Source organism: Girardinichthys multiradiatus, chromosome 24, assembly GCF_021462225.1.
Source record: "Girardinichthys multiradiatus isolate DD_20200921_A chromosome 24, DD_fGirMul_XY1, whole genome shotgun sequence".
Classification (NCBI taxonomy): domain Eukaryota; kingdom Metazoa; phylum Chordata; class Actinopteri; order Cyprinodontiformes; family Goodeidae; genus Girardinichthys; species Girardinichthys multiradiatus.
This window is the reverse complement of record NC_061816.1, coordinates 19,929,286-19,944,929: the sequence shown is the minus strand read 5'-3', so window position 1 is coordinate 19,944,929 and position 15,644 is coordinate 19,929,286. Positions and strand designations below refer to the sequence as shown.

Sequence of the window (15,644 nt, the reverse complement as noted above, 5' to 3'; positions counted from 1 at the left end):
AAGTGCAATCATTTTAGTGTCAATTTTAATCCAAAGAAATGTATGAAAATTCCCTTTCCTCATTCCTGATTGATTTTGATAGATTGTGCAACATTTCATATAGCTTAATATAGCTAACTGATGGCTACAGTGTACCAACATAACTCAAATAATGGTAAATAACATATAGTCTTTGTAACATTAACTTCTAATTTATGATAATAACCTAACTACATCAGGGGAGATTTTTGTTTCCACAAGTTCAAATGATGTTTTGAATTATTTTTACCTAGCTGATTCAAATGAATAAATACCCCATTAGTAATAGTTAACATTTTATCTTATCAATAGCTTCCGATTAGATTTATTAGCATTTTTAATAAAAAAAAAAACATAGCAAATGCAGTCACAGAAGGAAAAAAAATGAAACTTTATTTGATTTTTATAGTTACCAACACTTTTAAATTAAAACCTATGTAATTACTCACAACTAATATAGATCTGCACATAGCAAATAAATCAATTGAAAATAGTTACAAAGTCCCATCACCCCCCTAAAACTGCAATACACATGAACAAAACTAACAAAGAAATCGGATCATTCTTTTTTTTCCAGCTGTTGCGGCCATTCTGAACGTTGATAAAATAAAAGCCATTTCAACAAGCTACACAGCTCTTCTGTATCTACCAAGCTAATAAGGAAATAACTGTCTAAATAATTGCACATTGTACCCTATTATTGCATTAGTTGCAGTTTGTTTCAAAGTTGTCGCATACTCAGGCATATACACAAATGTAAATATAGTTTTCAAACACTGTGTAACACATGAATATTGATGTTGTTGAACTCACACTTTCATTACTTACAACTTAATCAGTTTCAAACGATACAACAAAACCAATTTTTTAATGCACACTCAACTGTGCTAGAAACAGCTGGTCAATACTGATTATTAAAGCAAGTATTTCGATCATACACATGCACTGAAAATTGTTGTAAAAAAGCCACATTAGCTGCTAGGGTATTCTCTGTCGGTACAGTTTACGGGTAATGCAGAAAGAATTCCCTGTCTGGTATTAGCATACTGTCCAAAAAACATCATTTCTTTTTCTTTTTAGATTTGACAAACATTCCCACTTAATACAAGCAATTACAACAAAAAATAAAAAGAAACACAAACCCATTCAAAGCTACCACAACTACTTCATTATACATCAAAAAATAAGAGTTATTGCAGAATAATCATTGACTTCAGTATATTGAAACAGCATTTGGTCCATTTACATAATTACATTTCAGTTATCAAAGCGCCAAAGATTTAAAGGAAAAGACAGTTTGAAAAATGATCTTGTTTAGAACTGGACATTACTATTAGCTGTCTGCTAACTTAGCTTAGCTCAGCCAATGCCAGCTAGTATGCCATATTATATTTATTAATAGTTATCTGATAGTTAATTAAACATATTCAGTAAAATACAAAACTTGTAAAACATAAAGACTAACATTCTGTATTTGAATTTAGACTTTTCTGGGTTTTAATCAAGATAGCTAAGCTTAGCCAAGCCAACAGCAGCATATTTTTCCGAAGCATTTATATTACTTTAGAAACATTATTATTTAATGTGATTCAAATAGAAAAGAAGACTGACTTTCAGCGTTAAAATGTAGACTTTTCTAGCTTTAGCTTAATTTTGTAGCGTAATTAGTTTAGCAAATTCACAAAATGTGTCAACTTGTAAACTATCAGGAGTGACTTGGATTTAATTTTAGAATTTTTCTAAATATAAGTGCAGCAAACTTGAAGCTAACCACTAATGCTAACTGTTATGGTCATCCATTAAGCACAAATGTTAATTAAGAAAGCTAGTGATATTCAATGTGCTGTTAATTTATTTAAAGATATTCACCAAACAACTTGTAGAAAATCAAAAACGACCTTTTTCTGGATTTAAATCTAGATTCTTAACAAACATTCACATTACTTTAGACAGTTTTCTATTTTTAGTTTGGTGCTTGATTAGTTAAAAAACTTTTTACAAAGAGTTAAAACCAATCTAAAAAATTTGCATACAGAAGAAATTAGATATAAATTAATATATTTTAGGTGCTTGTGAGTGTAACAGAATCTTTTGTTATTTCCAGCATTTTTCTAATTTAGCTGAAAGCTAGCAGTAATTTATGTGTCCAAAAATATTTAAGAACATTGTTCCCAAAATGTCAAATGGTTTTTGAATAAATTACTATTAGACATAAAACAAAAGTTTGGTGTATGTAGGAGTAAATTTATGCAAAACAAGGGTGTTGGATTATACTTAATGTGATTCAACAACAACATTCAAGAATTGTTCAAAACTGAACTGAGCTTAGCTGACGCTCATAAAGGAGATGACCAAGCTGTTCAATATCTGTAGAGGATCCTAAACCAGTAGCATTTTCAGTGGATAGTTGAATTACTTTACCAAATATCACCCACACCTCCTTCTCATATTAAGTACAATACAGCAAAACCAACTTAGCTTAAGCATCATGATTAGCAAACAAAAAATATGTGCATCACAAAACCATAGATAAATAAATAAAATCCTGGCTTTACGAAAAACAAGCAAAGCAGGAATTGTCATCCAACTTGTCCTTTACAAAAAACAATTAAGTTGCTGACATGGTTATGACAATGAAAAGACATTCAAAACTAAAGCGTCAAATCAACTGCGTGATGATGACAAAACATGACGAGATGAACAATCGTGAAAAAGAGACTGAGTGGTCACGTCCGCCCAGGCCCTGTGGGTTCCCCCCAATGAACCCCTGAACATTCCTTGGCCCCAAAAGTACCATTAGGCTTTGTCCAAACGCTTAGGCGTCTTTGGACTTGACCGAAAAAGCCAAAACATTTGGACGAACACCTGGATTTGAAGTCCAACTAATCCTCCCACATTAGAGGCAGTCCAGAGTAAAGTGTTGAATAGTCTATTGCATGAGCGCGCGTAGTCGACTAATGTGTTAAGTCACAATAGTTCTTGTACAAAACAAATACATAATAATAAGTTAGTAAACAATCATTTAAAATTTCCGTCAGTGTTCAAGTCACTGATTTTTACTAATTTCCATCCATGCATCTACAATATATACTATTAATCGGTTTTGAAAGGAGGCTATGTTGGAAAGTCTTTCTGTCTGGGCAGGGAGTAGGACTGGACGTGAACGGCCAAAAATGCTGAAAAAGTTTGCGGAAAAGAAACAGGGGCACAAAGATATATTAGTAACATCTGAAGAAGCGCAAACACAGAGCAGGTTTTTTACTCAATACCCAACAACACAACACTGAACACATGCAATATAAGCAATTTTGTAAATAGAGGAAATTAACATGAGAAGGGAGGCTGGAGGAGTGATACCATTGGCTTCAAAGGGTCATGTGATGCAGCAAAGAGTCTTGGGCAGAGATTAGACAAGGAACAGTCCAAATGTTTTTTTTTACATGAGAAATTATTTCATCAAAATTTAACCATTTGGCTACATCCCACCACACACTCTGCCGATAGCATCACTGAGCAGCTGTTTTGTAATATACAAATACCTACGTTCTACAAAAATCTCCAGTCTTTTGCTAGTACTTTTAAATGTTGTTCTATGACGCAGCACTGACAGATAGTATTTAGAAAAAGCAATAGACGAAGAAAAAAAAAGGAACATAAGTGTTTTCCTAATAAACATTCAACATGCTTTAACAGTTCTCTAAAAAAAACTAATCAACAGAGAGTTTTTCGTATGATTTTTTAAAATCTTTGATTAAATTTGGCTCTCTGAAATAAAAGCGAGCACCAAACCCTCCCTGTTGTAGAGTCATCCAGGTTGGTGAGGTGGTCAAGGTTTTTCGGAGAGCCAGAGCCAGAGTCCGAGGGGCTTCATTAGGGTTGTCTGCGGTAGTCGGTCATTGGAAAGGGCCAAACGGAGGAGCCAGTCAGGGATCTCAGGATGTGGTCATGGATGATGGGTCATTCCACATGGCAGCCACATCTCTGAACCTAAAGGGCGATGCTAGTTAGATCCGTTGTTTGATCAAAAATGAAAAACAAAGTAGAAACTTTTAACATTCAGTTGTTTCACTTGAACATGCAACGGCTTCTGAACTCCCCAACCTTGCATTAATGAGGTACTGAGCCAGGCTGATGTTGGCGGGGGTCCCTGTGATGGTGATCTGGCGCTCCGATGACCCTTCCATGGCGTTAGCAATTTTGATCTGCGCCCCAGACATCTGACGGATCTCGTTGATTTTGGTTCCCTGGCGTCCGATTATGCAGCCTATTAGCTGGGAAGAAAATGGGGCAGGAATTAGGATGGCTAGAGCACAGAAACATATTTTGATGGAGAAGAGCTTCAGAGTCTTTGAAAGCCTTCCTTCTTGAACTTTTACATTTCCTACAGGAGGTCCAATAAGTCTTTCACATAAGGTCATACACTTAGTTCAGGTGGCCTGCACTTTGCTTCTGAAGTGAAGTGAATTTTCATAGTGCCTTGCAAAACATGGTTTTTCACCTGTTGTAACATTCATTGTCTTTCATTGGGATTTTATGAGGATTTTTTTTAGCCAACACAAGGTTGTGCATACGTGTAAGGTGAAATCAGACATGGTTTTCAAAACTGTTTGCAAATTAAACACCTTGAAATTGTGCACTTGTTCCCCTTTACTTTGATATCTCTAAAAAATCCAGGACCATTAGTTGCCTGAGTTAAACTTTGTGTAATCTAATGCCCTTTTTCCATAGTGCTCTACTTTTACCACCTTCGCTCCACTCAGCCCATTTTTCAACAATTTCCATTATTAGCTTTTCCGGCCCGGTACTGGCTTTCTTGGTACCTCCCCATCAGCAGGTCCCATTAGGGCTGAGCAGGACGGAAATAAGACGTGAACAGACCGCTGTTCACTAATTGGCCATGAGTGTGGTCAGCCGTATATCAGCAGCAGGAGAAAATGTTCTCCGAGGTAGCGGAGAGAATGACAAGCCATGGATTTTACTGCACATCGCAGTGCCAGGAAAAGCTCCCCCCAAAAAAGCGGCCTTAAAAATGTTAAGGACCACAATAGCCGGAGCAAGTCAAACCAAAAACTGTGGTGGTGCTGGAAAAGTGATTGGAAAAGAGACCTTATTTCGGCATAAAAAATCTGTTCTGTGAAATGCTATACCATCCCAACAGTGAAATGTTTGGTGGCTGCATCATGTCATGGAGATGACTGTCGTTTGCAAGGACAGGGAAACTGGTCAGGGTTGACCAGCTCTAGCACAGAAAACCTGTTAGAGGCAGCAAAACACTTGAGACTTGGGTGGAGGTTCACCTTCCAGCAGGATATCAACATATACAGTCATAGTCAATAAATTAGAATATGCATTCTGATGTGGCTCGTTTGTCAAAGTAAAAGTACCTTTTGAAAATAACAACCTTTAAGCAGGTATTAAACATACTTTTCATTAAGTCCACATTTCTTTATACAAAATTTTTTTTATTGGTCTGATGTAATATTCTAATCTTTAATATCATATTTTCTTGACTTGAAAACATCAGTCTGTGTGGAATTCATCTACAAAATGTGTTTGACTTAGTGATGGTGTTACTGAAATAAATAAACTTTTCAATAATATTCTAATTTATTTAATGGGTCTGTAGACAGACCTACAATGGAATGGTTTACATTAAAGCATAATCATGTTTCAGAATAGCCCAGTTAATGTACAGACCTAAATCCAATAGGAAATTGGATGCAAGACACTCTTCATCCAATCTGACTGAGCTTGATCTATTTTGCATTAAAGAATGGGCAGAAATTTCAGTGTCTAAATGTGCAAAGCTGGTGCAGACCTAAACCAAATGGCTAGCAGCCTTAATTCCAGCTAAACACAGTTCTACGAAGTGGGTTTGGATATGAATGCAACACTTGAAAACAATGTTTTTCATTTTCCTTCACATTCACAATGATGCACAACTTTGTGTTGGTCTATCACAAAATATCCTGTTGAAATATACTGACGTTTGTGTTTGTAATGTGACAAAATGTGAAAAAGTAAGAAGAGTTAGTTTTAGAGTATTGTAAGCAAAACTGTGACTGATCAATGAAATTGTTGATTAAGTATGACCATTAATAACAAAAAACTTCTTTAATAATGTTATCTTTAAACACCTCTGCTGCCCAAAAGAAACAGAGGCTATTGCTAAATTGTCAAATGTAAAATAAAACCCTATTTTTAAATCAGTGTCTGGATGGAAATTACACTAAAATAGACTGATGGGTTTTTGCACTCTAAGAGGAATGTACTCACATCATTGGGAATGGTGAGTTCATGAGTACTGGCCTGGTTACTGGCATCCAGACCTGCTGCTGAACACAGGAAGTAGACAAAGAGAAGGGGGAAGCAAAAGGACAGAAAATAGTTTGGCATGTTGAGGGAACAAGTCATGAACTCTATTTACAGGTTATTCGCAGTTATTGCATCACATAAGCGTGGCTTAGTCTTATGAAAAGCCTGCATACATACATTGCCTGAGGACTTGAGTACAAATAGGTCACAAAAACTATCTATATTAGTTTGTATTATTTCAAAAGAGATACTAAGGGAGAACCAGACCATTGAAAGAAACCTCAACATCAACAAGAGCAGACCACCAGCAGGCCATGTCATTTGCAGTGCACCACAAAGACCATTAGGAAAAGAACAACAAGAAGAACAAGAATAAAGAGATAGGACAGATACAGCCAAAGAAGAAAGAGAGAGAGAGAAAAGGAGGAAGATAAAGTGTTTTTCTCTACAGGTAAAAATGAGAGAAGGATCTTCGGTAAAGAGGGTCATTGTGTAGGTGGGTACGTACCGGGGAAGGCAGGGGTGGTCTGTCCGAGGGGGGTAAAGGGGGTTTGCTGCATAGCCAACTGGTGGAGCTTGCTCAACTGCTGAGGGGGGGAGGAGGAGGACAGCAGAGCTATGAGGTCATCATTAAAAACCCACTCCGGCTCGCACACAGACAGACACATACATACAGAAAAATATATAGAGGTCTGCTGGAAGTGCTACAAGAGTAAAGAAAGGATCTGAGGAGAAGTAAAAACACAGAAAGGTGAAGGACAAAAATCAAGAGAGACAGAGAGCAAAAAAAGTTGGATAGAAGGAGCATTGGACTTGGCCTGATTTGGGTATTCTCTACAAAAAGTATGAATATTATCAATTAATATTAATTAAGTTCCACCCTTATCAGTTAATAATGCACCGTTGACTGCATGGTAGCAGATTTTGTTCTATTCTATTCTTTAGAAGTACCTCACAAGCTGGCAACTTGTTGCAGTAGCTTTGTTATAATCTGAGTGATGTATATATTTTTTACCTTTTCAGGTTAGAAACATTACTTTTTTGAAAGATTTCTCTTGTTGTTGATGCTGTGTAGCTTGAAGGACCTTTAATGTTACATTTTAATGTTAGATTTTTTTACTTTTGGCCACTGGTAAGATGTGTAACCTTCTCAACGAGGCGGTTGTTTACAAGAGTGAGCAGCTGATCAAGATCTCAGAAGCTCAAATAATACCCATATTGCAATCCTAAATCCCCGATAAGCTGAAGAGGGAACATCTTGGATGTAAAACAGGTGAAAAAGAGAAGGGGAAGGAGAAAGTTCAAACTATATCTTCCATTGATCATAATAAGGAGCTTGCGATCTCCCCAAAAACATTTATGAACTTGAAGCACTAGAACCCACCCAGATTATGTTGCATTATATGTTTCAATGAGATTTGGCTGTAGGACCATATCTCCAACTTTCCAACTCTCTCTGTTTGGCTCTCAGACCATACAAACAGACTGAGATTTCAAGAGGAGCAGGAAAATAGATACAAGTTCAGACCATTTACTAAACCACAACAAATATTCAGGGAGGAACACTGAGAGTGTTGAAGACAATAAGGAGGTAGACAGGAAAAAGCAGCAGAGCCAGCTACAGCAGAATACTGCTATAGATGTATGGTTAGGGATGAAGAAAATGGAGGAGGATGAGATTAATGCAAGTTTGGATGAAGCCAATGAACTGAACACATAATTTTATATCTTTAGTTCAGCACCATCTTCTCCTCCCCTTGCCAGACAGACCTCCAATTCTCCATTGACCCACAGCTTTTCTGTCAAGAAACTTTCAAACAAGCACTCCAGAGTGGAAGACTGAAGTGTTTTGTGCCTGATCAGGTGGTCAGCAGCATAGGGGACTGTACTCACACACTTTCTTTTCATCCTGTACACTTCACACTTCCAGTACATGTCAGAGTTCTGTCATCTGCAGAAATATTCAGATGACTCTGCAACTGGTGGATCATTTTGTGTTGAATACCTCCATGTTCACCTGGACAAGTTACTGGAAGCACAACAGTGAAGCATACTGTACATCTAGAGAAAGCTTGATTGTTTCATTGTTGCACACAGATGTTGCATATTTTCTGTCATCATTTGTTGGAGTATAAGTATCAAAACCAATGACTTAAAAAGCTGAACAACCTGATAAAAAAGGCTGGTGCTATTCTGTGGACTGCTCTTGAGCCTCTGGCGATGATTGCACATAGAAGGATGCTTCAGAAAATAAAGAATATAATGGACAACCCTTATCATCCTCTTCAAAAGACTTTAATACAACAACAGAATGCCTGTAGTCAGAGGGTTCTTCAGGTTCACTGTAATACAGACCACTATACTAGATCCTTCCTGGCCACAGCAGTCGCCATATATAATGGCTCTTTGAATGAATTTATATAGTGAGAATTATGACAATATTTTATTTCATTTTGGAATGTTTAAAGTATTGTTGAATTCGACTTTAAACCTTCCCACCCCAACCACAGTAGAATATTAGCACATTTAGGTGTCGAACTTGGCCCCATCAGTTAATGTAGCCAAGTTGATGCCCTGGGAAGAAATGATGGAATGGTGGTGTGGGATTAGTTTTGCTCCTAAATGGAGAGCTAAGCGTTTGCTGTTGGACCATGATCAAATGGCAATAAATGGTGTGCAGGTTCTATTAGCCCCGACCTTTTCAATAAATGATGCTCTGATGGGATATTGTGGCAGATTTTCCAATATAAGCCCCACCCCTCTCTGTAAACCTTATCAGCATAGATATTTTTAACATCCATTTCTTATTGATCACACTGCTGCTCACAGTTGAACTATCTGGATGTAAGGTAAAATACCTTTTTTGAGTGTGTGTTTCTTTTATGTACTTAAACCATTAGAAAATAGACTTTAGGGTTGCTAATAATAAAGTTAATTATTGATTATCTTGACTACCAGTCCTGGGTTAGATTTTCTTATAACCGTTGATAGACGTGTAATAATTCTAGTGGTAAATAAAGATAAATATACGTATATATATAATAAGGATTGCTCAATTGGGAGAACATAAATCATCCTTTAGACAGAATTTTGATTAAAAGACTGATTATGACACATTTTTCTTGTGTTACTATAGTTTAATAAAGCTTATCAAATACCACATCCTTATTAGCACTGGTAAATCAGGCCAAGCCCCATGCGCTTTAAAGTAAAAAAGAAGGCAGGTAGCCAAGAAGCTATAAAGATAGAAGACAGGAAATGTACATCCATACAAAAAGTATTAATATTATCAACTAATATTAATAAGGGTGGATAGAAAGCATGAGAAAGATTGATGGAGAGTGCAGTGTTGGCTGCCTCTTGGGCTTAGCACTCACATCTGGATGAGGGATGGCGTACTGTCCTTGAATGGTGTAAGCCTGCAAACACGAAGAAAAGAGCTGGTTATTATCATGTTTTTTTAACTGACCAAACACAAAAATTGCAAAGAATATGAACAAAATAAAAGCTTAATTTAATTATTTTTGTAGCCATATGACATAAAAGTCATGCGCTCTAGACTCATATTAGTTCTGCTTCTATTCATCAGTCAGATCCAGTTGAACTAAATCAAAAAGGAATAACTCAGACAGCAGGGCGGTGACTGGGAGAGTGTGGAGAAAACCAGAGGAGAAACCCTGACAGGAATAATGCGACTGGTCCTACTCAATGTGTTGCGCTTTTAGGGCCACAGAGGCCAGAACTGAGCTAATTTTGATTTATTTTTAAAGCGAGGACTACAGGGGTTGGACAATGAAACTGAAACAGCTGTAATTTTAGTGTGGGAGGTTTCATGGCTAAATTGGACCAGCCTGGTAGCCAGTCTTCATTGATTGCACATTGCACCAGTAAGAGCAGAGTGTGAAGGTTCAATTAGCAGGGTAAGAGCACAGTTTTGCTCAAAATATTGAAATGCACACAACATTATGGGTGACATACCAGAGTTCAAAAGAGGACAAATTGTTGGTGCACGTCTTGCTGGCGCATCTGTGACCAAGACAGCAAGTCTTTGTGATGTATCAAGAGTCACGGTATCCAGGGTAATGTCAGCATACCACCAAGAAGGACGAACCACATCCAACAGGATTAACTGTGGACGCAAGAGGAAGCTGTCTGAAAGGGATGTTCGGGTGCTAACCCGGATTGTATCCAAAAAACATAAAACCACGGCTGCCCAAATCACGGCAGAATTAAATGTGCACCTCAAATCTCGTGTTTCCACCAGAACTGTCCGATCGTGAGCTCCACAGGGTCAATATACACGGCCGGGCTGCTATGGCCAAACCTTTGGTCACTCATGCCAATGCCAAACGTCACTTTCAATTGTGCCAGGAGCGCAAATCTTGGGCTGTGGACAATGTGAAACATGTATTGTTCTCTGATGAGTCCACCTTTACTGTTTTCCCCACATCCGGGAGAGTTACGGTGTGGAGAAGCCCCAAAGAAGCGTACCACCCAGACTGTTGCATGCCCAGAGTGAAGCATGGGGGTGGATCAGTGATGGTATGGTTTGCCATATCATGGCATTCCCTTGGCCCAATACTTGTGCTAGATGGGCGCGTCACTGCCAAGGACTACCGAATCATTCTTGAGGACCATGTGCATCCAATGGTTCAAACATTGTATCCTGAAGGCGGTGCCGTGTATCAGGATGACAATGCACCAATACACACAGCAAGACTGGTGAAAAATTGGTTTGATGAACAGGAAAGTGAAGTTGAACATCTCCCATGGCCTGCACAGTCACCAGATCTAAATATTATTGAGCCACTTTGGGATGTTTTGGAGGAGTGAGTCAGGAAATGTTTTCCTCCACCAGTATCACGTAGTGACCTGGCCTCTATCCTGCAAGAAGAATGGCTTAAAATCCCTCTGACCACTGTGCAGGACTTGTATATGTCATTCCCAAGACGAATTGACGCTGTATTGGTCGCAAAAGGAGTTCCCTGCACCATACTAATAAATTATTGTGGTCTAAAACCAGGTGTTTCAGTTTCATTGTCCAACCCCTGTAAGTCCACATATGCTGACGCCAAAGGAAAAACAGATTTTAGAAAAGAAAGGGTTATATCTTGACCTAAATATATACATGATTTTTCTCACCTTATGTTGACAGACAGGGCTTATTTAAGTAATTTCCTGATTAAGGTTTGGCAGTAACCGGGCTGGAGTGTGGCAAATGAAAATGAATGCAACTTTACATGAATTGTTTTTATTTCAGGAAAGATCAGAATCATCAAATCAGAGTTTAAAAAACTTAAGTTATACACAATGCAATTGTAACAGTCACTTATTTTTCTTTGAATTTTATTATTTTGTTTTACATAAGGAACATTGAGTCCAAGAATCATCCCTACCAAGTTAATCCAATCCGAACCCAACCCCCTCACCCCCGCCCCCAAATTATATGTTTTTATCTGTGGGAAAAGTGTTGTCGTTTGACTTCTTTGGCATCGCATTGGTGATATTTATCTCAGTTCTGGTTCGAGTGGCTCAGGCTGGTGGGTGACAGTAAACAGCGGTGATGGTTTCATGCTAGTTGGGGGCAGGGAAAGGGGGAGTGAGGGTTGGGAGGAAGAGTGAGTAAAACCTGGTGCGACACTAACAGGCAGTGGCTGGTGCTGCAGTAAGAGGCTGAGGTTGGCTGTGGACGCCCCCAGTGGATCTGCTCTTACCTGGCCACCTGAAAAAATGACAGGGGTGGAGGCAGGCTTTGGGCGGTAGGGGATGGTGGCACCTTTCGGTGGGGACTGAGGAGAGCAAAGGAGGAGAGAGTGGGGGTGGGAGGCAGGGGGGTAGATGTGGAGAGAGTGTTAGAGCAGAAGAGAAGAGAGACAGAAGTTGCATAAAGTAAGACCAGAAGGGACGGTGCCTTGGGGAAGACAACCTGTGACACACAGAAGTGCTCTTCACTGTGCGTTCATGCTGACATAAAATGTCCAAACTGTGGTTTAGTGCACAACTAGACCTGGATTTACCTGGAAAACACTTTCAACTGGATAATGATGACTCAATATACTGCACTTTAAATGTATTTCTCAGTCCATATTCTGGAGACTTACAGTCATGTCACAAAAGTCCTAGCATCCATGGCTGGTGCCATCATGAAGGCCCAATGGAGAACTGGCTGTGCAGATAGTTAAAATTAATGGTACAAGAAGGTCCAACATAGAACTCTGACATGTGAGAACAATAATCAAGAGAAATCCGGAATGGGTAAAATATTCTATTTTGGAGATACTTCAGAGTGCTTAAATGCATACTGAGGATGACAAAAACAAAGCTGTTCTCATAAGGAAGTTTTTTTCATTTGACTCCCTTCAAATATACGATGTGCACTGCTCAAAAAAATAAAGCGAACACTCAAATAACACATCCTAGACCTGAATAACTGAAATATTCTCATTGAATACTTTGTTCTGTACAAAGTTGAAAATGCTGACAACAAAATCACACAAAAATCATCAATGGAAATCAAATTTATTAACCAATGGAGGCCTGGATTTGGAGTCACACACCAAATTAAAGTGGAAAAACACACTACAGGCTGATCCAACTTTGATGTAATGTCCTTAAAACAAGTCAAAATGAGGGTCAGTATTGTGTGTGACCTCCATGTGCCTGTATGACCTCCTTACAATACCTGGGCATGTTCCTGATGAGACGGCCGATGGTCTCCTGAAGGATCTCCTCCCAGACCTGGACTAAAGCATCCACCAACTCCTGGACAGTCTGTGGTGCAACGTGACGTTGGTGGATGGAGCGAGACATGATGTCCCAGATGTGCTCAATCGGATTCAGATCTGGGGAACGGGCGGGCCAGTCCATAGCTTCAATGTCTTCATCTTGCAGGAACTGCTGACACACTCCAGCCACATGAGGTCTAGCATTGTCCTGCATTAGGAGGAACCCAGGGCCAACCGCACCAGCATATGGTCTCACAAGGGGTCTGAGGATCTCATCTCGGTACCTAATGGCAGTCAGGCTACCTCTGGCGAGCACATGGAGGGCCATGCGGCCCTCCAAAGAAATGCCACCTCACACCATTACTGACCCACTGCCAAACTGGTCATGCTGAAGGATGTTGCAGGCAGCACATCGCTCTCCATGGTGTCTCCAGACTCTGTCACGTCTGTCACATGTGCTCAGTGTGAACCTGCTTTCATCTGTGAAGAGCACAGGGCACCAGTGGCGAATTTACCAATCCTGGTGTTCTCTGGCAAATGCCAAGCGTCCTGTACGGTGTTGGGCTGTGAGCACAACCCCCATTTGTGGACGTCGGGCCCTCATACCATCCTCATGGAGTCAGTTTCTAACCGTTTGTGCAGACACATGCACATTTGTGGCCTGCTGGAGGTCATTGTGCAGGGCTCTGGCAGTGCTCTTCCTGGTCCTCCTTGCACAAAGACGGAGGTAGCGGTCCTGCTGCTGGGTTGTTGCCCTCCTACGGCCTCCTCCACGTCTCCTGGTGTACTGGCCTGTCTCCTGGTAGCGCCTCCAGGCTCTGGACACTACGCTGACAGACACAGCAAACCTTCTTGCCACAGCTCGCATTGATGTGCCACCCTGGATGAGCTGCACTACCTGAGCCACTTGTGTGGGTTGTAGAGTCCGTCTCATGCTACCACGAGTGTTAAAGCACCACCAACATTCAAAAGTGACCAAAACATCAGCCAGAAAGCATCGGTACTGAGAAGTGGTCTGTGGTCCCCACTTGCAGAACCACTCCTTTATTGAGTGTGTCTTGCTAATCGCCAAAGATTTCCCCCTGTTGTCTATTCCATTTGAACAACAACATGTGAAATTGATTGTCAATCAGTGTTGCTTCCTAAGTGGACAGTTTGATTTGACAGAAGTTTTATTTATTTGGTGTTATATTGTGTTGTTTAAGTGTTCCCTTTATTTTTTTGAGCAGTGTAGTTTAACTGTTACCAAGTCCCCAGTAAGGAAAGTTGCTAATGGCTGCCCTAAACATTGCTAAATGACATCATCAAATATATTCAATAATTTGACTTTTTTGAATGCAATCAGCAATCGAACTTGAACACTCCAACTGCAAAAATGTCAGCCAGCAGTAGCTTAACTTATGCACAGTTCATTAGCAGTCTGGAGGAAAAGGAAGCTTCTGTAACTTTTGCTGGGAAGGACTGCAGCTGGGAGGACTAGGCCATCTGTGAGTGCTTTGGAACTCTATCTATCTATCTATCTATCTATCTATCTATCTATCTATCTATCTATCTATCTATCTATCTATCTATCTATCTATCTATCTATCTATCTATCTATCTATCTATCTATCTATCTATCTATCTATCTATCTATCTATCTATCTATCTATCTATCTATCTATCTATCTATCTATCTATCTATCTATCTATCTATCTATCTATCTATCTATCTATCTATCTATCTATCTATCTATCTATCTATCTATCTATCTATCTATCTATCTATCTATCTATCTATCTATCTATCTATCTATCTATCTATCTATCTATCTATCTATCTATCTATCTATCTATCTATCTATCTATCTATCTATCTATCTATCTATCTATCTATCTATCTATCCATCCATCCATCCATCCATCCATCCATCCATCCATCCATCCATCCATCCATCCATCCATCCATCCATCCATCCATCCATCCATTCATCCATCCATACATACATACCCAAGTTTTAAAACCCACTTTTAGCTATTGTCCGTTTAAGACTCTCTGTCCCTATTTGCTCTGTTCTCTCTGATTGGTCAGTTAAACATTTGGTGGAAGGTCTACAGATGTTGAACTTTTTGATGCCACTACCATCTTAGTAAGAAAGAAAAACAAATCCTAAATTTACTTACAAATCACTGTTGTGTCACTTACATCATTGATAATATTTACTAAACACAAGTCTGGACTCATTCTAAAGAAACTAGTAGGTTCTGTGTTAAATCCATGTAAACCATCCATGTACTGTAAACCATCACTGGTTTTTCTTAGAATTGGTAAGCAGGACTTCAAATTCAAGACTTCTTACCAAAGATAATGTTGAGTTTTCTTCCATATTGGGACCTCTGAGTAAATACTGTAAGTGTGTGTCCCCCCCTCCCTTTCCCTTCCCCACTGTACCTCCAGCATCACCACACATATCTGTTTGACACACTGGATAATGGCTTCAGGCGCCCCAGAAATGGTCACTGCTCTCTCAGTGGAGTTGGGCAGCATGTCGCCTGCCACCTGGACCTGAGCACCTGTGGACTGGTGCAAACAGAAAACCAGAAGAT

General features: G+C 39.4%; 1 protein-coding gene across 9 annotated transcripts in view; it reads right to left on the bottom strand.

Moving 5' to 3' along the window:
* Positions 1–385: 385 nt before the first annotated feature.
* Positions 386–15,644, bottom strand: part of LOC124861348 (poly(rC)-binding protein 3-like) — a 66,480-nt gene continuing 51,221 nt past the window's right edge. For 4 of the 9 annotated variants that reach the window (XM_047354987.1, XM_047354986.1, XM_047354984.1 and 1 more), the window contains 7 exons: positions 15,490–15,618; positions 11,979–12,122; positions 9,711–9,752; positions 6,842–6,920; positions 6,295–6,353; positions 4,120–4,289; positions 386–4,005 (listed from right to left, as the gene is read on the bottom strand). In XM_047354987.1, the coding sequence (XP_047210943.1) occupies positions 3,951–4,005; positions 4,120–4,289; positions 6,295–6,353; positions 6,842–6,920; positions 9,711–9,752; positions 11,979–12,122; positions 15,490–15,618 (678 nt within the window). In that variant the 3' untranslated portion in view covers positions 386–3,950. Of the gene's footprint in view, positions 4,019–4,119; positions 4,290–6,294; positions 6,354–6,841; positions 6,921–9,710; positions 9,753–11,978; positions 12,123–15,489; positions 15,619–15,644 lie in introns of those variants that run through there. The other 5 variants (XM_047354989.1, XM_047354988.1, XM_047354990.1 and 2 more) reach the window with 5 other exon arrangements.